The 26616-nt window shown below is 45.9% G+C and overlaps 1 protein-coding gene across 1 annotated transcript in view; it reads left to right on the forward strand.

Moving 5' to 3' along the window:
• The window catches only part of LOC129381473 (adhesion G protein-coupled receptor B2-like), a 495955-nt gene extending 479412 nt beyond the window's left edge, over nt 1–16543 (forward strand). The window contains exon 7 of the mRNA XM_072285547.1: nt 15802–16543. Within this exon, the coding sequence (XP_072141648.1) occupies nt 15802–16005 (204 nt within the window). The 3' untranslated portion in view covers nt 16006–16543. The remainder of the gene's footprint in view (nt 1–15801) is intronic.
• The last annotated feature ends 10073 nt before the right edge of the window (nt 16544–26616 follow it).

Below are 26616 nucleotides of genomic sequence, written 5' to 3' on the forward strand. Positions count from 1 at the left end.
CGCGAACTGACGATTGGAGCTTATCGCGCAATGAGACAACCACATATGACGGGAACATTCTCACAATGACATCACTACCACCACCTTTCCCAATAACACACTTTTGGCAACTCCAAAGAAACACCTTTCCCAACTTTTCAAGAATGGACTGAGCTGACGAATTCCTTCTGTGATCACACAATGGACGATTGGCGGTTCCCCTCGTGGCCTGCCCGTCCATTACTGCCGGCCAATGAATGCCCTCACGCGGCTGCTCGCGAACAGATGATCCGAGCTTACCGCGCAATAAAACAGACAACCACACAAGTTCAAGTTCAAGTTCAAGATTTTTCATCAACGATCTCAAATTTACAAAGAATTGTGTGCAAAATTAGCAGTACACAGGGAGTCCCAAAGTTAGAAAGTATCAGGATGAGTCCCATACATTAACAAAATGAAAGAAAAACGAGATACAGGTCAAGCATTGGCTACGGTGGCTTTACAGACAATTTGATAAAATAAGGAACATCGCGAAAAAACAAGAAAATATAAAGCTGTTTAGTAAGACAAAAATTGTGAAGAAAACTCCTGTAGTGAACAAGCAAAGCAAATTTGCAATACAATAAAAATTGGAGTAATATAACATGCAGTATAATAGCTAGGTCAATTATTATTACAACCACAAAACTCATTTGTTAGGATGAAGAGGGTTGCTGCATAATGTATTTCTTAACTTGATTCTTGAATATATGCTCTGTGGGGGATGCTTTAATGGTATGTGTAATAGAATCCCATAGTTTTATTCCCGCAAATGTGGTAGTGAACTTACCATTGTTGGTGCGCTTTAGGTAAAAGACGATTATCGATTTTAGAGGACCTAGTAGTGTTAGTATTTACAAAAGCTTCAATAACAACGCTATGTGTGCTATATTGCGATATAACTTATAGATCACGATTTTTAACTTTAACTGAAAGAGCTGATGAAGAGGATGAATGTTTAAACTGCAATAAAGAGGCGTTGCATTCGATAGTAAATGGCTGCTAGTCATGAGGCGAATCGTCTGATTCTGCAGGCGTAGAAGTTGGCTGAGGTGAGCGAGGTATGTGTTTCCTCAGGCTGATATGCAGTAAGATAAATGGCTGGGAATGTGTGCATGATAAAGGGAATGGATAATGTGTGGCTGAACATATGAGCGGGTTTTGATTATGGTGCGTATTCCAAACGATATCTTACGGACAAGTGATTGCGCATTAAGATAGAATTTCACATGCCTGTCTAAAACTACGCCAAGAAACTTTGCGCTATCAGATATTGGTATTAGGTTGTTTTCAACACACACAGATATAGATTTCGAAATTGATGTCCGGAAGGAATGAAAAACCATAAAAATTGTTTTGAGCGGAATGATCCACAACATGTTCTTTTGATACCGAGAAGTTATTTTATGCAGATCAACGCTAACATTTCGCTGTAGCTCGTCGACATTGTTAGCGCAAGTAAATGTAGTCGTGTCGTCTGCATATAATATACAGTCCGTAGTGGTCAGAACATTATGTAGGTCGTTAATAAATAGCACAAACAGCAGCGGGCCAAGGATCGAGCCCTGAGGAACGCCTTGATATGTGTTCGTAGCAGATGAGAGTTTGCCGTCAATCTGAATAGCTCGAGTACGGTTGGTTAGGTAGCTAGAAATAAGCTGAAGTGGCGGGCCAGTTATGCCGTAAGATTCAAGTTTATGTATTAGAATTTTGTGATTAATGGTGTCAAAATCTTTTGTTCAATCTATAAATACACTTCCAACCAGCAAGCCTTGGTCGATTGCCTTCTTGACTTTATCAGTGAAGGTTAGAAGCGCAATATCAGTTGAGCAACCCTGCCGAAAGCCACTGTTTAGGTGATAGTAGATAAAATTTTGCTACGTAGGATGATAAACGTGTATGAATAGTCGTTCAATGATTTTACTGATAAATGAAATACAAATGGCCTGTATTTATTCAGAAGTTCACGATTGCCGTTTTTTTTTGTAAACAGGTGTTATTTTACCAACTTTCAGAGAACTGGTAAAAATGCCTGCTTTAAACATTTTGTTAACAATATCTGCTATGATAGGAGACAGTTCATTAGAAACTAACTTGGTACGAGATAGGTGAACAGAGTCTAGGCCAGGTCCAGTAGACCTAAGTGAAGATATAACATGAAGAACTTCCTTTGCATTCGTAGGTCGCAAGTAGAAAGAATGAAGATGACGAGGCAGTGTCGGTAATGGGGGATCCGTTTGAGAATCGCAAGTACTACTAAATACTCACTGAAGGCACGCGCGATATCAGCTGGGTGGCAGTATGTTTATGTCTCAGTTCTTATTTTTGTTAAGTGCTCACGGCATTTATTATATAAGAATTCGTTGATGACCTGCCAGTTGCGCCTCGTATTATTGTCATTATTTAAAACCTTCTTCTGAAAGTAATCTCGTTTAGCGAATTTAAGTGCGGCTGCAAGTGTGTTAGAATATTTTTTTAGGCGAGATTTAAGTTCACGGTTAAATGGCTCACAAATTACCCTTTTGTGGAGCCGATTTTTCTTCAATATAGATTGAAGTAGCGCTTTCGTGACCCAAGGTTTTCGAGGGGAACTGAAGAAGCGAGTTGTGATAGATTTAGTCGTGCATTCATGAATACAGCGTGTAAAATCAGCCAACAACAACTGATAAGCCTCTTCAGTGGGAGATTCAAAGAGTACTGCGGTCCAGTCATTTGACTGTATCATGGAGATAAATTTTTGAGAGTCAACATGTACTTTCTTTTTCAGTCGATTTAGAATTTTCTGTGTCTAAAGTAAAAAATGTAGGGCAGTGCTCGGTTATGCTGTGCTCGATGACTCCTGCCATATGATCTGTAGTAAAGTTAGTTAGTGGGATCAATTAACGTATTAGATCCTGTCATGTCATATCTAGTTGGAGAAGTAATTAAAGAAGCAAGGCCATAGCTAAAAAGCATGCGAGATAATCAGAACCTGATGGAATATTAGGGTCGATAATGTTTATGTTGACGTCTCCGCAGATAATGAGATTTTTGTTTTCGCTCGCAACAGTGTGCTACGACTTTTCAAACTGAAGACAAAACTCAGAGTATGACGATGATGGTGAACGATAAATGCACACTAACACTGTGTTCCGGCTATGAATTGAAAAAAACACTCTGATCAAATTCTAACCATATAGACTCGCAGAGCAAATTAGAAAAGGCAAAATTATTGCCGCGTTTGTATGGCAATGACGATTTAATAACTATGGCAGATCCGCCACCACGTGGAGTAGCACGATAGCAGTACTCTGCAGTGTACTCTGGTAGTGCATATAAATTTCTATCGTCCAGTGACAACCATGTCTCAGATAGACAAATAAAAGAGAAGTTGTGATTAATTATAGAAAGAAATGCTATGAGGCTGTCATAGTGTTTTCGTAGACTACGAATATCAAAATATATCAGCGATAACTTGGGAGTTTCATCCCGGAAATATTTGTAAGATCCTGAAGAGAAAACATTCTTGCGCAGGTAGGTTTAAGATACGCAGCCGCAAACAATAGTAAGCTAGGTGAAAACAGTAAGATCACCCGCATTAGAGATACGGTAGACACGGCTGTCATCTGTCTTTCACGCCTTGATTACGCAGTGGTCTGTCCAGATGTCTTTCCAGCCTCTTGCTTTTTTCAGTTCAAGAGCTTGTGCGAACAACCGCTTTCTTTCTTGCGTAAGATGTTCGTTTCCATATAAGGGCTTCTGATCCTTTTGTGGAAACCCAAGGGTCGCAGTGGTCAAGCGAGCCTTGCGTGCCTTTTTCACGAACTCATTTCTTTTTCTCGGGAGCAAAAGCGTGCAATAATATATGTTTCGTTTTAGCTGGTACACGATGTGCAGTATCGACATCCTCAGGAGCAATTTTGCATCCTATAGCATCACCCATAGACTGAACAACCGCAACACAGCCTTCACCTTTGGTTGAAATTCTACGTTATAAGGTCGGGAGTACTGTTCCAGTTCAGAAACCCTGCGTGCTAAGTCGCCATTTTCATCTTTCAGAGCCCTCTTTTCAACAGCAAGATCAGTATTCTGCTTCTTAACCGTCTCGAAAAGTTCATTAAACATGTTAAGACTCTCACGCATCACAGAAACCTCAGCGCGTAAAGTGTCCATTTCTTTTGCAAACTCAGCATTGGTCGGCATTGTGTAAACAGCACGCAATTTGACAGCAGCGGTAGCGGTATACACAGAGAAAATATGGTCGGAAAGCAAAGCGAAAAATGACCAACCTGTGGCAGAAGTAGGAGTAGATTAGCGACTTGCTCGGGACCGCAACTGCTACAGCCAGAAGTGAGCGACAGCGTCAACGATGCCTGCTAATATGTTGGAACTTGGCTGGTAGAGGGCAGACGCAGCAGACCAGTCACTAAGTAACAGCCGAATCTTTCCTAGGCAATGATGAGGTTGTATTTGAGGAAAAAACAGCATTAAAGAGACCGAAGTGGAAAAGGAGCTGGTGCTGACAAATTTAAACTGGAAGAAAGCGGAAGACAAATTCCTCAGCGCACAGCCACAGGGCTAGACGAGGTTCCCGTTAGGCTGATAAATGAACTAGGACCAAAAGTTAGGAAGCTCTGAAGAAAGCAGTGGAAAAAATTTTTAAAAGATAGACGAATACCAGACAGTTGGCGACAAAGTAGAATGAATTTAATTTATAAAGGTAAAGGGGCGAAAGACAGAATTCACTCGTATAGACCGTTGACCATAACAACGGTAATATACAGGCTAGCAATGCAGGCAATCAAATTAAAGCTTCAATAATGGGCAGAAAATATTGGCATTTTGGGAGAGGTTCAGAATGGCTTCAGAACAGGTAGGCGTTCGGATGATAACTTGTTTGTTCTTACTCACTGTATTGAAATATCAAAAGCAGAAAGCAGACCGTTGTATGGAGCCTTTTTAGACATTACAGGAGCCTACGACAACGTAGACCGCAATATTTGGTTGGATATTCTGGCAGGGGAAGGCTTAGGTGACAATTGTCTACAGCTTTTGAGAGAGATTTACCTAGAAAATACCGTTTGCGTTGAATGGGAAGGGATGAGAAGCGCGGAGAAAGTTCAAATCAACAAGGGACTGAGGCAGGGGTGCCCTTTATCCCCGCTGCTGTTTATGATGTACATGGTGAGGATGGAGAGGGCGCTGGAAGGAAGTAATATCGGGTTTAATCTCTCATACAAACAGGCAGGTACAGGAATAGAGCAGCAACTCCCAGGTTTATTTTATGCGGACGACATTGTGTTGCTCGCTAACAAGCAAAGTGACTTGCGACGTCTGGCTAATATCTGTGGACAGGAAGGCGACAATTTAGGTTTGAAATTTAGTGTTAGAAAATCAGGTGTTATGGTATTCAATGAAAACAGTGAACACACAGTGGAGATACAGGGCCAAGAAATACCTCGGGTAACAGAATATAAATACCTTGGTATAGGGATAAACGATATATAGATATATATCGATAAATAATATAAATAGGATAAATAGATATATAGAAGCACAGGAAAAAACCATAACAGTAAAGGGGAGGAGAAACGCAGCCATAATGAAGCACAGAGCGCTATGGGGATACAATAGGTGCGAGGTCCTCCGAGGTATGTGGAAAGGTGTAATGGTTTCAGGACTTACTTTCGGAAATGCGGTTGTTTGCTTTAAATCAAGGGTACCATCAGGACCCGACGGGAATCAAAGGTCACTGGGACGCTTCGCATTGGGCGCTCACGAGAAGACTAGAAATGAAGCTGTGCAAGGTGATATGGGCTGGACTAGTTCTGAAGTGAGGGAAGCTCGCAGTAAAATTGAGTATCAAGAACGGCTGAGGTATATGGAAGAAAATAAATGGGCTGGGAGAGTGTTCAGGTGTCCGTACAGAAAAAAAACATTGACTCTCAGTGGAGGAAAAGAACTAGGAAGCTTACCAGCAAGTATGCGGCCTGTAGGATGGGCAACACAGCAACAAAGAAGGTCAAGCGGAAAGTCAGAGTGGCTGAAATAATCTCATGGGTGGCGGCAATGAAAAGGAAACCTGCCATGAGTAACTACTTAAGAGGAAAAAACGAAATCAGGAAAGAAACTATTTATGATAACTCAAAGGGAAGCTCATTACTTTTCGAAGCGAGATCGGGGTGCCTTAGAACACGCACCTATAAACCGAGATATAAGAAGGAAGAAGCAGCATGTGCTTGCTGCGGAAAAAATAGGGAACGACGGACCATGTTTTATTACAATGTGAAGACATCTATCCAGTGGTCGATTTAGGCACCACTGGCCTCCTTGAAGTCCTTGGGTTCAGCAGGAGCAGTGGTAAAGCAAACATGTCCGCAATAGGCATTAGTAAGAGGCGATTGGAGGATTGGTGGAAGAAAAGTATGGAAACGACAAAAGACGGAGACGTACAAAAGCACAGTTCGCAGTAGGGGACCAGAAAATTTGGGCGTGGTAGTTGATAGTGTTTTGTTTCTTTTTTCATTGTTTAACCTAAGTAGGACATTAGGCAGTATAATAGCAAGAGCTTGGTGGCGCAACCCACCGCCCCGTTTGAAAGGGGACGCTTATAACATCCATCCATCCAACCATCACTGTCGTGACGAGGTAGTAAGCTGGGCACCGCCCGGGCAGAGGTGACAGCCTTTCCTTGCTTCGGCTCGTGGTTTTATTCCGCATATGCTGTCCTGTGTTAAAAGTAGGAGTAGATTAGTAACTTTCTCACGACCGCAACCGCTGCTGCCAAAAGACGGAAGAATCCTCCCAATGACATCACCCCCACTATCTTTCACAACAACATACTTTCGACAACCCCAAAGAAACACCTTTCCCAATTTCCAAGAATAAACTCCGCCCACGAATTCTTTCCGACATCAGACAAAGGTCGATTGGCGGTTTCCCACGTAGTCTCCCGTCCATCATTGCCGGGCAATGAACGCCCTCACGCGGCTGCTCGCGAACTCACGATCGGAGCTTACCGCGGATTGAGACAACCACAGAAGACAAGAGAATTCTCCCAATGGCATCACCCCCACCAGCTTTCACAAGAACACACTTTCGACAACTCCAAAGAAACACCTTTCCCAACTTTCCAAAAATGTAGTGGGCTCAGGAATTACTTCGGTCGTCACAATAGTCGATTGGCGGTTTCCAACGTGGTCTTCCCGTCCATCATTGCAGGGCAATGCGCGCCCTCACGTGGGTGCTCGCTATCTCACAATCCGACCTTACCTCACAATGAGAGAACCACACAAGACGGGAGAATTCTCCCAATGACATCACCCCCACCATCCTTCACAAGAACACACTTTCGAAAACTCCAGAGAAATACCTTTCCAACTTTCCAAGAATGGACTGGGCTCACGAATTCCTTCTCTCATCAGACAATGGTCAAGTGGCCGTTTCCCACATGGTCTGCCCGTCCATCATTGCCGGGCAATGAACGCCCTCACGCGGCTGCTCGAGAACTCAAGATCGGAGCTTACCGCACAATGAAACAACCACACAAGACAGGAGCATTCTCCCAATGGCATCACCCACACCATCTTTCACAAGAACACACTTTCGACATCTCCACAGAAACACCTTTCCCAACTTTACAAAAATGGACTATGCTCAGGGATTACTTCGGTCATCAGACAATGGTCGATTGGCGGTTTCCCATGTGGTCTTCCCGTCCATCATTGCAGGGCAATGAACGCCCCCACGTGGCTGCTCGCGAACTCACGATCGTAGCTTACCATGCAATGAAACAACCACACGTGACTGGAGAATTCCCCCAATGACATCATCCTCATCAACTTTCACTAGAACACACTTTCGACAACTCCAAAGAAACACCTTTCCCAATTTTCCAAGAATATACTGGGCTCACGAATTCGTTCTGTCATCAGACACTAGTCAATTGGCGGTTTCCCACGTGGTCTTGCCGTCCATCGTTGCAGGGCAATGAACGCCTTCATACGGCTGCTCGCGAACTCACGATCGGAGCTTACCATGCAATGAGACAACCACACAAGACAGTAGCATTCTTCCAATGGCAATACCCACACTATCTTTCACAAGAACACACTTTCTACATCTCCAAAGAAACACATTTCCCAACTTTCCAAAAATGGACTGAGCTCACGAATTCCTTCTCTCATCAGACAATGGTCGATTGGCCGTTTCCCACGTGGTCTGCCCGTCCTTTACTGCCGGGCAATGAACGCCCTCACGCGGCTGCTCGCGAACTCACGACCGGAGCTTATCGCACAATGAGACAACCACACATTACTGGAGAATTCTCCCAATGACATCACCCCCACCAGCTTTCACAACAACACACTTTCGACAACTCCAAAGAAACACCTTTCCTAACTTTTTAAGAATATACTTGGCTCACGAATTCCTTCTGACATGAGACAAAGGTCGAGTGGCGGTTTCCCACGTAGTCTGCCCGTCCATCATTGCCGGGCAATAAACGCGCTCACGTGGCTGTTCTCAAACTCGAGATCGGAGCTTACCGCGCAATGAGACAACCATACAAGACGGAAGCATTCTCCCAATGACATCACCTCCACCATATTTCACAGGAACACCCTTTCGACAACTAAGAAACACCTTTCCCAACTTTCCAAGAATCGACTGGGCTCACGAATTCCTTGTTTCGTCAGACAATGGTCGATTGTGGTTTGCCACGTGGTCTGCCCGTCCATTACTGCTGGGCAATGAACACCCTCGCGCGGCTGCTCGCGAGCTCACGATCCGAGCTTACCTCGCAATGAGAAAACCACACAAAACGGGAGCATTCTCCCAATGACATCACCTCCACCATTTTTCACAAGAACACACTTTCCACAACTTCAAAGAAACACCTTTCCTAACATTCCAAGAATGGACTTGGCTCACGAATTCCTTCTGACATCAGACAAAGGTCGATTGGCAGTTTCACACGTAGTCTGCCCGTCCATCATTGCCGCGCATTGAACGCCTTCACGTTGCTGCTGGCAAACTCGATATCGGAGCTTGCTGCGCAATGAGACAACCACACAAGATGGGAGCATTCTCCCAATGACATCACCTCCACAATCTTTCACAAGAATACACTTTCGACAACTTCAAGGAAACACCTTTCCCAACTTTGCAAGTATAGACTGGGCCCACGAATTCCTTCATTCATCAGACAATGGTCGATCGGCGGCTTCCGACGTTGTCTGCCCGTCCAACATTGCAGGGCAATGAACGCCGTCACGCGGCTGCTCGCGATCTCAGGATCCAAGTTTACCGCGCATTGAGTCAACCACACAAGACGGGAGCATTCTCCCTGTGATGGCGCCCCCTCCATCTTGCTCCTGCTCCCAAGCGAGATAGAGGACGATCCCGTCGAGGCGTCAGCCCCATGATCGCGTCCGGCTTCATGGGGTGTCATCAAGACGTTTGGCTCGCGTAGATCGTTTCTCTTTCCGAGACACCGAGTTTTTGGTTCGTTCCGCTTGCTCAGGCGCGCGTTTCGTCTTTGTGTGACTCAAGAGCATGCCGAGCGAATGAGTGGGCGGTGCGCACGGGGTGCGATAACGCTATCGCATTCCACTCTTGAAGGGGAAGCTTAAGCATCCTCCAAGTTTTTGTACAAATGATGTTTATGTACTCATCTGAAATCGCCCCTATGTAGTGCCCAGTAGGGCCTTCAAGGTATTTAAATAAATAAAAATGAATCATGAAATAAATAAATTTGTGTATAATAAATATTTCTGCGCCGAAGCACAATGTTGTCGAGCCCTTTCGGCGCTTACTCGATACTCCTTTGCTAACTTTGCTGGGGATTCGTTTTAGCTACATTTTTACCATTCCGTTGCACGCCACCGCTATTTTCTACCAGCCACCGAAAGCTAAGTAACGGGAAGCAGGCCAATCGTCGATACAGGCACTATATTCCGCATCAGTTTACCTACTTACCACTTTACTAGCCTCGGCCCCACCGAAACTCTCCACTTCTTCGTGCTCCTTGCTTTTATCGGCCAATTATATAAGACAAGAGAGAGAGAAATTTATTTACAGAAAGGCAGAGAGGTCGCCCTGAGCTATAACTTGCTCTGGCCTGCTACTCTACACTGGGGAAAAGGGACGGCGAGGGAAAGGGCTGATGAATGATGATGGTACAAGGAAGAGATGCGTATATACAAATTCACAGAGTTGTAGCATCTCTAAAGCCGTGCGTCCAGCCCAGTGGCTTGGAGAAAAGCTATAGCGGCTCTTGTTACCAGGGCTGCGCTGTTTGCATTAGTCCAAGGACCTAAAAGAAGCTCGTCTGATAGCTGTCTCTCATGGATCTTTGCAATGGAAGAGCCAAGTTGCTGTCGTTCTTGCGCGTACGCGGGACACACACAAAATATATGTTCCAGTGTTTCTGGCACCTCACAGCATTCACAGTTTGGGCTAGTATCACTGGCACCTATCATATGTCTATAACGGTTGGTGAATGCGACACCAAGGCGAATCCGGTGCACCATGCTCGTGTGGCTTCTTTTGAGCTTGTAAGGCATACGAAATTTCATTTATTGGTCCCATTTGTGTAGTCGCTTGTGTCGTCGATCTGGTTGGGTCCAGTGTACCAACGTAGAGTTGCGGTTTACGCGACTAAGTAGGGCGTTTGTGTCTGTTCGTGAGAACGGAATGCGTACTTCACAAGCATAATCTAAAGCAGTTTTCGCTTCAGCGTCTGCCTGTTCGTTCCCGATCAGGCCACAGTGTGGGGATATCCACTGAAAGGTGACATTGTGGCCATTTCTAGTTGCGTGGTCGAGACGCTCTGTAATTTCTATGGCCATGGAATAATACGGGCCCCGTCCGAGGACACAGTCAATGGTTTGAAGAGCTGGCTTGCAATCCCAGAATATTGTCCATGCGTGAGGAGGCTCCTCGGAGAGAAATCGAAGTGCCTCCCAGATAGCAACAAGTTCTGCGGCAGTTGATGTTGAGCTATGGTCTAGTTTAAACCGCCGAGCGATGATCATATGTGGAATGACGAATGCTGCAGTGGAGGCATATGGTGTGACAGCGCCATCGGTATACACGTGTACAGTGTTTCCGTACTTTGCAGAAATGTGCAACAGGGTGAGTTGCCTGGGGCCAATAGATGCAATGGATGACTTTTTAGTAATTCCAGCGATCTGCAGTGTAACGAAAGGTTTAGGCAGAACCCACGGGGGTATTCTCGGAATACAGGCGGGAGAAAATCTTGACGGCGAAACACTCTGATGGCCCTTGAAAAGCTGGAACCTGGGTGGGTGGCAGGGAGCGATGTCAGAGGATGGTATCTGTGTCGGGTCAACACGCGAAGGTACAATCGAAGAGGCTCGCAGAGCAGGTACATCCCAATAAGACACGCACGAGCTTCCACTATTGTTCCATTGGTTGACGTGCATCGTGGGAGGCCTAAACATGTGCGCAGTGCTTGAGCTTGAATGCTCTCCTGCGCGCACACACAGCTAAGCTTCATTCTTGAGAGCGCCGGAATGCTGTACCTTATATACCCTACAAATAGTGCTTGGTACAATTGGAGTAATGACGACTCCGAGGCACCCCATCTTGTTCCTGCAACGACGCGAAGGACGTGACTCTTCAGCTTTGACTTCAGTCCGGCGACGTGTCTTGACGAAGATAATCCCCGGTCTATGACTAAGCGGTGTGTAACCGTAGGTATCGCTACTCCGTTAACAATTATCGGATACCTAGTCATTTGTTTTCGCGTGAATGTAATCACGGAACATTGTTCTGTTGAGAGTTGGAGGCCTTGACGCCGTAGATACTTAGCTGTGATTGTCACTGCACGTTGAAGCCTAGCACGCATTTGGGGACGGGTGGCTCCAGATGTCCATGTGCATATGTCGTCCGCATATGCGCTAATCTTCACCGCAGTAGGAAGTTCGGATGCAAGGCCAATCAATGCAACATTGAAAATAGTTGGACTGAGAACTCCCCCTTGTGGAACACCTCGATGTATATGGTACTGTCTGGTGTCGCCATCACTTGTCGACATATACACCGTGCGGCCACTGAAGTAGCTAACAATTCATGCATATAGCCGGCCACCGACGTCTATATCTTCCAGTGCATCAAGGATTGCATAATGGAGTACATTGTCGTATGCACCCTTAATATCCAGAAAAACAGCTCCAACTAACCGACGGCGACTTCTTTCCTGTTCAACAGTGGAGACCAAGTCGATAACACCGTCAATGGCAGAACGGCCTCTTCTAAATCCGTGCATAAAATCAGGAAAGCAATTATTTCTCTCTAGAGACCATTCCAGCTTTGACAAGACCATTATTTCCATTAATTTGCCGACGCAACTCGCTAAGGCGATCGGTCTGTAGGAGGAAAGCTCGTTAGGGCACATTCCCGGTTTAAGCAGCGCTACAACGCGACTGCATTTCCAACAATCTGGAACATTTCCTGTCTCCCACGTCGTATTATAATAAGATAGAAGAAGACGTCGTGATTCGGTGCCAAGATGGCAGAGTGCAGCGTATGTGATTCCGTCTGGTCCTGGTGACGATGAGCGTCGAGAAACGGGAATGGCAGCGTCAAGCTCTTGCATCGTAAACGGTAGTTCGAGTCACTCATCAGGTGACAAGGGCGCGATGGTGACAAGGGATGAAGACACTGCATTAGATGCGTCCACAATGAGTTTACAGTACTCCTCTGCTACCTCCAATTCGGTCCGGTGTTAATGTAGAGCCACCGTACGGAATGGCTGTCTTTGTTGTGGAGTTACCTGGAGACTTCGTATGACTCGCCATATCTTAGATAGATGGTGTCTTGGTTCTAGGGATCCACAGAATGCCCTCCAACGCTGTCTGTCTCGCTTCTCCAGATGTCGAAGAACATGTCGTTGAGCTCGGCGACTGAAAGATCTGACGGGGACTTTGTTCTTCTGTATCGCCGTTCCGCGCGGCGACGGATTGCACGAAGGGTCTCATATTGTATGTCAACCGATGATCTGTGCCTCGGTTTGCTGACTTCTGTGGTTTTGTCCCGCAGGTTAGAGGCAATGATGTCCTCTATTTTGGATGGAGATGTCATACTCTGACAGGCAGTGTCCACAGAAGTCTTAAATAAAATCCAGTCTGTTTGACGAATGCAACGTGAGGCTGAACGGCGAAACCAGCTAAAGTGAACGTAAGTGGAGAGGTGGTCACTACCATGAGTCTCTAGATCCGTCGAACAGCATGCTGAAGACAGAAGGCTCTTTGATACAAACGTTAGGTCTCGACAACTGCTGTAGGACGTGCCACGAATAAATGTAAGAGACCCGTCATTGAGCACATTTAGTCCCTGACTACACATAAAGTCGGCCAAATATTTGCCACGAGAATTAATAGAAGTGCTACCCCAAAGGGGATGGTGCGCGTTGAAGTCACGATGACAATATGAGGACCTTGCGATGCTTGCAGCAGAGACATCAGGTGCGAGCAATCGTTCCTCGCTCTTGGGTGGAGGTATCCTCCAATCGCTGTAACCATGCGACATCTGTGTTTTATGGTAAGGCATACGTAATCATTAGTGGTATGCGATGGGACGACATGTCTGAAACACACCAGATCGTGACGTATACAAACAAACACTTTGCTCGAGGTTTGGTCGTTACGAGACCACATCTGAACATATCCAGAAATACGGAAAGAAGAATCCACATTAGGTTCATAGATAACAACTGGAAATTGGTACTTAAATACCCGCTGTCGGAAATCCGACAAACGACCCCGTAGACCACGAGCATTCCATTGCATAACAAGCTATTGACGCATCCGTTCTTCAAACATCATCGCCATACTTGCTTAGTGAAGAACCACTAGCAGTGGTTCCAAAACTTCAAGTAGCTGCACGGCAGCCTTGGCAGCCGGGGTATTTAGGCCGGAAAGAATCCTGCTCATGGAGCCAATCAAATTTTTTAACATACTCGTGACATCGAAGTTATCCATCTTTTCATTTTCTTCAGTGCGTGTAGGAGCGGTGCATAAGGGCGTTCCCGCAGGCCTTGATGGTAACGAGGGCCACTGAGTCTCCGATGTGTTTGGGGCTGATGACAAACCGCCTTGTACTTTCGCAGCATGCAAAGGCTTTGAGGCACGTGCTTCTTCATTCGTGAGACGAGGAGGGGGTGGATGCTGCACTTGAGCTGTCGTTCCTCCTACGCGAGGAGGGCTGCGGTCCCGTTGATGTCGGTGTCGTGAACGGCGTCTGCGGTGGCGGATAGCCCTTGCCGCTTCCCTGTGCGTGGAAAGATCTCTGCCATCTTCTTCAGAACCCGTTTCCTTCCTGATCTTTGGGCACCCTTTTGACGTTGCGTCGTGAGCACCAGAACAATTTGGACACTTCGCAGCAACGTTGCAAATGCTGTCTCCGTGAGGTCCACCACATCGTTTGCATGTTACTGCACCCTTGCAAACTGCACTGACATGCCCAAGTTTCATACACTTGTGGCATTGTAAAAGCCTCGGCACGTAAGGACGTACCGAATGCCTCACATATCCAACCTTGACGTGTATTGGCAAAGTTTCCGACTGGAACACTAATTTCACACATCGGGATCGTCCAAAACGGTGAAAACTGGCCACAGGAGCCGACGATGATAGTTGTTTTTCCAGGTCAGTGTCTGTAATATCAATGTCCACGTCGTAGATGATGCCTGTCGTCGCTTCCTTGCCGTATGTGGGGAATGCGCGAACGGGGATGTTTCCCAAGTGAATGACGTTTTTCAGTGTCTCCAGTATTCTCGGTGTATTGACCTCAACCGAGAGCATGTTCTTTCGGGAGTTTATACGTATTTCTTCTACTTGACCATGGGCAGTTTGTTCAAAATATTCCGACAGGCTCTGCCTGTTCAGTGTGTTGAGGTTGTCTGTTGTCGTGGTTGGTACGTATGCAATAGTGTATGACTGTTTGCCACTTGCCTTTTTCGTCGCCTGGCGACTGGTCGGTGATATTCTTCGTATCTTTCTCTTCAGACGTCGGCTTGACACCACGGTAAAATCGCTGTCCGAGCCCATATCATCAGTAGAGGAGCCATCAGATGACTCAATCGGGGCCATGCTGGGGTCGAAGCGGTTACTCACGTCACCGGCATAACGAACTGGCCGTTCAGGACTGGCCGTCCCCCATTGCAGAGGACGATGTCCCCCAGTTTTCTTGTCACTGATTGCACAGATCACAGAAAATAATATAGAAAATGCAGAGAGCTCGAAGCTGAAGCTGCTCGCTACGATCACTTCTTTTTCCTCCCTCAGATAAGACAAACCATTCGATGTAGGCAATGCTATTCGCTTTGAAAGCTAACAAAAGTGGCCTCCTATAAAGCAGGTCAGCCATTCACTAGCATTCAAAGAAAGCTGCGGCCACATGTATATTTGAAATGTACGCACAAACACATGAACACGAAAAAGATGATCACTGCTATTACAGCTGCTTTGAAGAACAATTCTTTTAGCATTGAACTTTACTTGATGCTGACAGTAAGCACATTTAAGAAAGGGGAAAACACACGAAGCGCTATTTTGAACTCTCATTTTTGAAAGAGAAAAAGTTCTTGGGCTTTCACTACGCGAAATTTTGTGTGTAACCAATTTTCATGTTTGATAGAGGGGAGGCAGGCACACTAACTGGATCGTTACCTTTTTGTTCGTAATGGCTTCAAGGATTTCTCTCGCTCCAGCTTGCGATTGAACACGTGCCCAATATTGTGCCAAATAGCAGCGTGATCAACAACGGGTGATTTCGCAGGTGCGTTGGCGGTTGCTGACCAAGGTGGGCCTGAGCAACGCGGTTGCCAACGTGTCCTCCCCGCCGGGCTCGTCGGTGCGGACCTGGTCTCGCGAAACCTTGAGCAGCACGAACAGCTTTCCAAACAACAGCCCCATGTCCACGTCAGCTACTCCAGATGCCTCGGCGCACCGCCTTAAGGTCTTCAACCCGGCCTTCAAGTAATGGTGTCTTCTTGAATTAGCGTATCCCAGAATGAGTGAAGGAAACAAAACAGATAAGAAAGAACTCGTCAGAAAGAACATAAGCCAGATGGGGCGCTTCTTGGTCTTATGTTTTTTCTTGCATGTTTTTTTTTTTTGTACAGCTTCCTCCACTCATTCTGAGTTGCACTAATCGAAGAAGACGTCATGGAATACCATCTCGCCCGAACCGCCACCCTTGGGGACTTCAAGTAATGGCTGCACCTGAGAACTCTCTAAAAGAACGACACGTAGCGACATAATTTTGGAAAACGCTGACGATGGTACTCGACATGTGCCCAGGATTCGCAACGATGCTGGAACACTGTTTTGTTGACCCTCCGTGAGCCGACAATATCTTACTGTGGTAGTTTGCGTACGCAAAGCGCTACGCCCAAATTGCGTTCTTTTGTTCTCATTTGGGGTTCTTTTGTAAGTCCTGTGCTTAGCGGCCTCTAGCTTTACGTATGCGAAATGTAAATCTCCGTAACGAAGGGACAGCTAAGGAGGCAAAGCATGCAAGTATAAGAGTGCTTTTGAACAGAAGGTCCGCATATTCATATGCTTCCCTTTTAGTTGGCGAAGAGGAAACTTAAACACCTCATTCGCAACATCAAAAGAAGACAAACACTACTGAGTGCAAAACTTGACCTATTTTTCTGCTTCCTAGCCAAGTACACTGTACTCCAAGTATCTAAAGGCGCCAAAGGCACTGTGAAACTACCGCACTACGCCAAGTAGTGCGGCAGTTTTCACACATGTGTGGAAGCTCCGCCTCCGCAGTTTTCCCTTAATTTCCAAAAAGTCTGCGAGATGGCACCGCTGAGTTGATGCAGTTGATGATAGAAACACATTGATTCACAGTCTAGGAAAAGAACTAGGAAGCTTACCAGCAAGTGGCTTGTAGGGTGGGCAACATCGCAACAAAGAACGTCCAGCGGAAAGTCAGAGAGGCTGAAATAATCTCATGGGTGGCGGCAATGGAAAAGAAACCTCGCATGAGTAACTACTTAAGAGGAAAAAACGAAATCAGGAAAGAAACAATTTATGATTACTCAAAGAGAAGCTCATAACTTTTCGAAGCGAGATCGGGATGCTTGAGAACACGCTCCTATAAAGCGAGATATAAGACAGAAGAAGCATGTGCTTGCTGCAGTAAAGCTAGGGAAACTATGGAGCATGTTTTATTAGAATGTGAAGACGTCTGCCCAGTGGTCCATTTAGGCACAACTGGCCTCCTTAAAGCCCTTGGGTTCAGCGAGAGCATTAGAAAAGTAAGCATATCCGCAGTAGGGATTAGTAAGAGGCGACTGGAAGATTGGTAGAAGAACAGTAGGGAAACGACAAAAAGCGGAGGCGTACACTAGAAAAGATCACAATAGGGGATCAGAAAATTGGGTTGTAGGAGTTCATAGTGGTTCCTTTTCTTGTTTAACCTAAGTAGGACATTAGGCAGTATAATAGCAAGAGCTTGGTGGCACAACCCACCGCCACCTTTATAAGGGGACGCTCATAACATCCATTCATAACATCCATCCAACACCACCGATGTGAGAAGACAACGCGACACACCCGCCAAAGTTGTGCGCCCGGCCGATAGAGCATGGAACTGATGATTTAATATGGTCACAGGAGGGGACCATCGTCATGGCATCCCACAGACCTTGCATGCCACACTCGACAAAGAATTGCAACAAGAAGGAATAAGCACCAATTGAATACTTTGAGTTTTGCGAGCTCGTGTAGTAGCTCCACTTCCAATCCTAAAAACTATTTCTCTCAGGAAACTGCGGCTGCACATAATGAAAATAAATTTCTGTACCATATATTTCCGAATTATAGCAGACAAGTGCGCGTCCTTGTTTAGCGATATTTGGATAGCCTGCCCAGAGTGTTTTCTGCTAAGCTCTTTGCATTAATGCATAATGCAGATAGTGTTAATTATTTAATAAGCACTATCAGCATAATATCAGGTGCCAACAATTTCGTAACTAATCCAATGCGTTCTTCCGTATTTCTAGGTTCACCTGCATTTGTAATGGCGGCTCCTAAATACACACTTCGTACTCTTTCACGCTTAGAAACTGCTTACAGCACGATTGCACATTGCATTTCCATGTAACTATGCATAGCAGGCGTTCTGATCGGTTACTTGCTGTTCGCATTGTAATTTCTGCAAATGGTATAATAGGTGTAAAATAATAGTACAACAATAATAATATAATAGGTGTATAAGGTAAACACAAAGACATGAGATGTCCACATGACAGGCACAAATACCTATCTATTGGGACAAAAATATAAGATCGACTGACATAAAGGCATATTCACGATAATGAAGATGCTAACGATTACGATAACAGTTTGACATTTCACAATTAGTGAGAAATAAAGGAAACGGCTTGTACGCAAAAAAAGTCAAAAGACAAACATTGTGAAGTCATTTCTTGTCGCGCATTTGAAAATATATTCTCAGCTATATATTGTCACGTGGTAGTGACGGTTAAGAAGGCAGCAAAACTGTGATTCAAGAAACGAGCATTTTATTGGGCGAACCTGTGCCCTCAAAAACAGGCTACACTCAAAGAACAACGATAGCGGCGAACACGATCGGCGGTCGTCGAAATCTCATCAAGGGGTCAAGCGCGTCAGCTTTTATACATCAATCGTCCATTGTTCCAAACTAATCGCTGGGACCCGCGCGCCTTCCACAAATTCTACATTATTCGCGTGGCGCACACATACAATCAGATTACACAAGGTTCGGTCACAAACAGTGGATGGAACCATCGATAACATTCCAGAAACTTCCAACACATGCAGGCACGTCCTGCGCTGTGCGATAACATTTGTTAGGCGGTGAAACATCTTGCCCGATGAAGACAAGTACACGTGTCAATACCCCCTCTAAAATAAGCATCGACCGGATGCTGCACTTCGTACCCTTTCACGCTTAGAAACTGCTTACAGCACGATTGCATATTGCATTTCAAAGTAATTATGCATAGCAGGCGTTCTGATCGGTTACTTGCTGTTCGCATCTTAATTTTTGCTAAAGGTATAATAGGCGTAAAACAATAGTTCTGTAATAATAATATAATAGGTGTATAAAGTAAACACGCAGACATGAGATGTACAGGCACAAATACCTATCTATTGGGTATTTATTACGAAAGCAATAAAGGGAAGCACTCGTAGCAACGAAAACAACAAAATAAGCGTCCATAAAAGGGTTAGGACGCACCACGTGGACCACTCAGATCGTGCGCGGCGCTGCTGTGAAAGCAAACTGCCCTCAGGCATGACCTCATCGTCCAGTTTGCCAATACGTCGGATGACCTTGTAGGGTCTGAAATAGCGTCACAATAGTTTCTCACTCAGTCCTCGTCGGTGTATCGGTGTCCATACCCAAACACAGTCGCCGGGCTGGTACTCGACGAAGCGTCGTCGGAGGTTGTAGTGTCGGCTGTCGGTACGATGCTAGTTCGTGATCCGTAGTCGCGCGAGCTGTCGGACTTCTTCGGTGCGCTGGAGATAGGTAGCGACATCAAGATTCTCCTCGTCCGTGACGTGCGGCAGCATGGCGTCGAGCGTCGTCGTCGGGTTCCTGCCGTAAGCCAGCTTAAATGGCGTGATCAGTGTTGTTTCTTGCACCGACGTGTTGTAAGCGAATGTTACGTACGGCAAGACGGGATCCCAGGTCTTGTGTTCGACGTCGACGTACATTGCTAGCATGTCGGCGAGGGTCTTATTCAGGCGCTCCGTAAGACCATTCGTCTGTGGGTGGTAGGCCGCTGTCCTCCTGTGCCTTGTCGGACTGCATTGCAGTATAGCTTCGGTTAACTCCGCTGTAAAGGCCGTTCTTCTGTCGGTGATGAGGACTTCTGGGGTGCCATGTCGCAGCAGGATGTTTTCGACAAAGAATTTCGCCATTTGGGCTTCACTACCTCTCAGCGGTGCTTTAGCTTCAGCGAAGTGGGTGAGGCAGTCCGTCGCAACGACGATCCACTTATTTCCGGTTGTTGACGTGGGAAAGGGTGATCACAAGTCCATCACGATCTGTTGGAATGGTCGGCAAGGAGCCTCGATTGGCTGTAGTCATCCCGCTGGCCTTGTCGGTGGGGTCTTGCGTCGCAGACAGCCTCGGCATGTTCTGACATAACGGGCGACGTCGACGGTCAGGCGCGGCCAATAATACCTTTCCTGTATCCTCGACAGTGTGCAGGAAAATCTGTGGTGTCCAGCGGTCGGATCGTCATGTAGGGCGTGCAATACTTCTGGACGCACTCCTCACGGGACAAGAAGGTAGTGGGCGCGCACTGGTGAAAAGTTCTACATTACTCGCGTCGCGCACACATGCAATCAGATTACACAAGGTTCTGTCACAGACAGTGGATGGAACCATCGATAACATTCTAGAAACTTCTGACACATGCAAGCGCATCCTGCGCTGTGCGATAACATTTGTTAGGTGGTGAAACGTATCGCCTGATGAAGGCAAGTACACGTGTCAATATTAGGAAGCATTAGATGAATCACACCATATTTTATATCAGGATTGTAGGTGGTAAAATTGCAGTACGCTCTAGCAACCTCGTAGTGCTTTGGGGAAGTAAAGCAGATGCACACTATCAGAAATGTTCTGCTGAAGCGTACAGCTTAAACAAATCGGATACATATCAGGCCTGCAAGAACTGTTTTGCACTTGAGCAACGTCTTTTTAAAGTAATGCGCTTTCAGAATGTTTGCTAGAATTCCGCGAAGTTACAGGTTAGCTGGAATACTTAGTGCTCATAGTGGAGCTCTGATAGAAAATGCACAGAAATTTCTTTTTGCAGAACAGACAACTTCTGATCATCCACCTGGCTGTTAGAGAAAGTCTGTTAGAGAACGATGAACACTCTCATACCACTGTACCTTCGCTTTCCAGAACGGATTGAGAGACACTGAAAGCTTGCATACAATATTTCTTCCTTGACCTGCCTCGGTCTTTTTGTTTTATAGAAATATGCCCTAATGTACTAAGAAGAAGAACAATAGCTAGAATGAAAATGTACGCTACAAAGCCTTCTGCTAATTTACTACTTAGGGGCGAAAATTTGAAGCATTTATCTGGTATCTTTTTTAGCCAAATTATAGTGCTGGTAGCTCTATCCGGAAAAAAGTTTGCATTGTCTCCTGAAATACGGTGCACATTATCAGCACGCTTTACCAAGAGATCGATCATTTTGCGCAAGCTAACTACATATTTATCACAGCTGATTTGAGTTGCTCCCAATATTCGATTAAGTAGTTAAAAAAATATCATACTGTCCTAGCTAACAAAACGTGAAATGTGTGACAGCTACGAAAGGTCATCGAAGAAAGATGTTCTGAGAAAGATACAAATAATCTTTGTTATGCTCAGCCTATTTAGGTAGTGGGTAAATGCACAGTACGATGAGAGCTGGCACGAGTGTTGTGTGGCTAGCACCATCTGACGGTGTGGATACTGTGGCGCGAGGGGAACTAGTTTCGGATGGTGAACTTGGCCGCACTGACCGCGTGATCAAGTCGGAACCACGGGCCTGTACACGAGAATAGACCTTGCGAACATCGAGGGCGAAAGCTACTCACTCGATATCCTTGCGCAGCGAGTAGAACTTCCTCTCTTCGTCAGCGTGTTCCACCGGCATGTTCCCATCGTGTAATTCGGCTAGCTGGCTTATTGTATCAATGGCGCAATAAATGTTCTTTTTTAACTACTGCATACTGTGTTCCTTGTTTCATACAGAGTTGCAGAGTGGGGTCGTTCATTCCATTCCCACACGATTCGGAAGAAATGCGATCCCTGTAATTACAATCCTTTTAACTATTCGGAATGCTGAGAGTTGAATGATGGTGTAATGATGGCTCCTAAACAAACACTTCGTACCTTTCACGCTTAGAAACTGCTTACAGCACGATTGCATATTGCATTTCAAAGTAATTATGCATAGCAGGCGTTCTGATCGGTTACTTGCTGTTCGCATTTTAATTTCTGCTAATGGTATAATAGGCGTAAAATAATAGTACTTTAATAATAATATAATAGGTGCATAAGGTAAACACAGACATGAGATGTCCACATGACACGCACAAATACCTATCTATTGGGACAAAAATGTGAGATCGACTGACATAAAGGTATATTCAAGATAATGAAGATGCTAATGATTACAATAACAGTTTGACATTTCACAATTAGTGAGAAATAAAGGAAACAGCTTGTACGCAAAAAAAGTCAAAAGACAAACATTGTGAAGTTATTTCTTGTCGCGCGTTTGAAAAATTCTCAGCTATATATTGAGTAGAGACCACCCGCTGAGAAGACGCAAGGGCCCGCGTCACGGCGCCATTTAGTCATGGTGTCGTTCTGCAGGCGACTACATGAAGTTGTCTCTCTCTCTCAGCTATATATTGTCACGTTGTAGCGACGGTTAAGAAGGCAGCAAAACTGTGATCAACGAAACGAGTGTTTTATTGGGCGAGCTTGTGCCCTCAAAAACTGGCTACACTCAAAGAACAACGGTAGCGGCGAACACGATCGGCGGTCGTCGAAATCTCATCAAGGGGTCAAGTGCGTCAGCTTTTATACATCAATCGTCCATTGTTCCAAACTAATCGCTGGGACCCGCGCGCCTTCCACAAATTCTACATTATTCGCGTGGCGCACACATACAATCAGATTACACAAGGTTCGGTCACAGACAGTGGATGGAACCATCGATAACATTCCAGAAACTTCCAACACATGCAGGCACGTCCTGCGCCGTGCGATAACATTTGTTAGGCGGTGAAACGTGTTGCCCGATGAAGACAAGTACACGTGTCAATACCCCCCTCTAAAATAAGCATCGACGCATCGACCCGATGCTGCACTTCGTACCGTTTCACGCTTAGAAACTGCTTACAGCACGATTGCATATTGCATTTCAAAGTAATTATGCATAGCAGGTGTTCTGATCGGTTACTTGCTGTTCCCATTTTAATTTATGCTAAAGGTATAATAGGCGTAACACAATAGTTCTGTAACAACAATATAATGGGTGTATAAGGTAAACACGCAGACATGAGATGTACAGGCACAAATACCTATCTATTGGGTATTTATTACGAAAGCAATAAAGAAAAGCACTCGTAGCAACGAAAACAACAATATAAGCGTCCATAAAAGGGTTTAAGACGCACCACGTCGACCACTTCAGATCGTGCGCGGCGCTGCTGTGAATGCAATAAGCCCTCAGGCGCGACCTCATAGTCCTGTTTGCCAATACGTCGGATGGCCTTGTAGGGTCTGAAATAGCGTCGCAAAAGTTTCTCACTGAGTCCTCATCGGCGTATCGGGGTCCATACCCAAACACGGTCGCCGGGCTGGTACTCGACGAAGCGTCGTCGGAGATTGCAGTGTCGGCTGTCGGTACGCTGCTGATTCTTGATACGTAGTCGCGCGAGCTGTCGGGCTTCTTCGGCGCACTGGAGATAGGTAGACACATCAAGATTCTCCTCGTCAGTGACGTGCGACAGCATGGCGTCGAGCGTCGTCGTCGGGTTCCTGCCGTAAACCAGCTGTGTTGTTTCTTGCACCGCCGTGTTGTAAGCGAATGTTACGTACGGCAAGACGGCATGCCAGGTCCTGGGTTCGACGTCGACGTACATTGCTAGCATGTCGGCGAAGGTCTTATTCAGGCGCTCCGTAAGACCATTCGTCTGTGGGTGGTAGGCCGTTGTCCTCCCGTGTCTTGTCAGACTGCATTGCAGTATAGCTTGGGTGAACTCCTCTGTAAAGGCCGTTTTTCTGTCGGTGATGAGGACTTCTGGGGTGCCATGTCGCAGCAGGATGTTTTCGACAAAGAATTTCGCCATTTGGGCTTCACTACCTCTCAGCGGTGCTTTAGCTTCAGCGAAGTGGGTGAGGCAGTCCGTCGCAACGACGATCCACTTATTTCCGGTTGTTGACGTGGGAAAGGGTCATCACAAGTCCATCACGATCTGTTGGAATGGTCGGCAAGGAGCCTCGATTGGCTGTAGTCATCCCGCTGGCCTCGTCGGTGGGGTCTTGCGTCGCTGACAGCCTCGGCATGTTCTGACATAACGGGCGACGTCGACGGTCAGGCGCGGCCAATAATACCTTTCCTGTATCCAAGATAGTGTGCGGGAACACATGCAAGCATGTGTCAGAAGTTGTGTTAGGCGGTGAAACGTATTAAATAGGTTAGGTTAGGTTAGGTTCAGGGGCGTAGCCAGGGGAGGGGGCTTATGGGGCTTGAGCCCTCCCCCCCCCCCGAAATTTTTTCGTACTTTCCATACACCGCTGACCAAAGCAACCCCCGGCGCCGGAAATCATTCTGAATTTTGTCTAGCATATCTTTTTCCCGCTCGAAAAGACATTTCACCGCGAACATTGCGAACTCGGGCTGGATTTCGTGGCAATGCTCATGCACCTGGAGTCACATAGCGCAAGCAGCCCCATCCGAGCACAAAGTTTCAAGGGCGTTTTGATGGCGAACGGGCTCGCCGCGGCATCTTGCGGAGGCCGCGGTATCTACGGAGCGCATGGATGTCAATTGCGAAACTTTATGGGTATAAAGTTCTCATAAACTTCTGGTGTGAAAGATGCATTGATATTTCCAAAGTTGTGCTTTAGATTTTCAATTGCGGAACTTTGTGGGTTTAATGTTCCTATAAATATTTGACGCCACAGGTGCATTGACTTCTCTAAAGTCTTACATCGGAACATACAACGAGACAAGCCGAATCAACACACTATCAGACAAGTTGACAAAGCCCGCAGCAAGGTCCGATGAGATGAAGCGTTGTGGTGGTTCATTTCTGCCGTCATAAAACATACAAAATATCAAAATTTTCTTCCCCTGCGGCAAAGCACCCACGTCAATACACTAAAGCCAGCCAAGGAATAACTATGTTCTTATTAATATTTTTCTACTTTGACTTTTATTCGCGAGGACACATTGAGCTTTATTTTTCTCCTTGCTACCCTACCCGCGGGCGGCCAGAGCCAGCCAGAGCGGATGCGTTTTTCTCGTGTGGCACCGACCACCGCGCGGCGCACTTCAGTGCGCGTTCGCTTTTCTCTGGCCGAGTGGATTTTCGCCTCGCAGAGTTTTGAACGCTTTCTGGCTAGCAGACGAGAAAATGAAACTACGGTCGCTCGCCGCCATCACTGTGGGGACTTGAAGAATTGCACCGCGTTTGCTAGAGCGCAACCTCTCCGGAAAGTCTTGTCTCGCCTGTGTAGGAACTGAGCAATATGCGTATGGTTCTCGGTGGACCAAGCGTCTCACGTTTTCTTCGATATTCTTTCGGTAGCCACATTGTTTGCCCAAAGTAAGCGTTCGATTGCGGCCAACATACTTTGCGTTTTTTTCGTTTCGGTACCCCTGCCCCACAAAAGAAAAAAAAGACATTGTCGCGGCGCAGCGAATTGTCGCACGGTGAAAGTTCGATTTTGTTACTTCTTTTGCGGAAAGTAATGGGCCACGGGACGCTTCAGTTACCGGATACTCTTACTATACAGTACTGCGATAGCAATTATATGCACACTCCAAGCGCATTCCGGCCGTCGCCGTCGCCCTCATGTTTCGTATAAAGTCCAAGGGCGATAACATCGTGACCACGCGCCGCATGCTGTATGTGCGAGTGAAAGCGTAGGGAGGGGGCTAGGGGGCTGGAAGGGGTGAGCCTACGATGGTGGCTCAGTTTTGCGTACGCAAAAGGGAAAAGTGGGGAGCAAGCGCGCCGCCTTCCGTCGCACGCGATACGACGGGGTGAGTGGATGGAATGGGGGCGGTATCTAGGATTCTATGAATCTGTGATCGCGCAACATGTTTATTTGCCTTGTTTGACGCATTATACACAGTGACGTTTTTTAGATACGTAGATTTATTGGAGACTTATACGTATATTTACATAGATACGAGTCAGTTGTAGACTTTTTGAAGCAGTAACGCAACGAGTTTAATGTAACGGGAATGACGTGACTCGTTAGACAATGGGACAAATGTCTAAATGCTCATGGCGACTACTTTTAAATACAGTAGCCCGGTTGTCATAATCGCATTGGCTCACTTTCATTTGCCTCGCCCTCGTATATTTTGCAGAACTCCAGCTTTCTATACGTGCTCTCTGTTGCGGCTATAATTTCGGTGCAATTACTCACGATACACGACCGGTGACAGCTGCTCCTGCGTAATACATTGGAACAAATGACAGCGTCATTGAGATTTTTCACTGGCCGTTGCATACGCACCCGAATCTAAACAAGGTTCTTGAATGACGAAGTTTCGTTGCCATTTTATCCTCAACTTGTTAATTTCATGGCCTTTACATTTTTTTCATATCAGCGGCATGCACGGTTTTGCTGGTTTCGAACTGATATAGTTCTAAAGTTCGAGTGATATTTTATTTACTTATTAAATATACTAAAAAACATGGAAGCATTGATATCAGTTATTTTGGGCACAATTTTTGCCACACACAAGTATATTCTTGTGTGAAACAATACATATTTTATTTGTTTTTATACTGCGTAACGTTCAAGAATTCGTTTGCAGCA

Source organism: Dermacentor andersoni, chromosome 11 (assembly GCF_023375885.2).
Source record: "Dermacentor andersoni chromosome 11, qqDerAnde1_hic_scaffold, whole genome shotgun sequence".
Taxonomy (NCBI): domain Eukaryota; kingdom Metazoa; phylum Arthropoda; class Arachnida; order Ixodida; family Ixodidae; genus Dermacentor; species Dermacentor andersoni.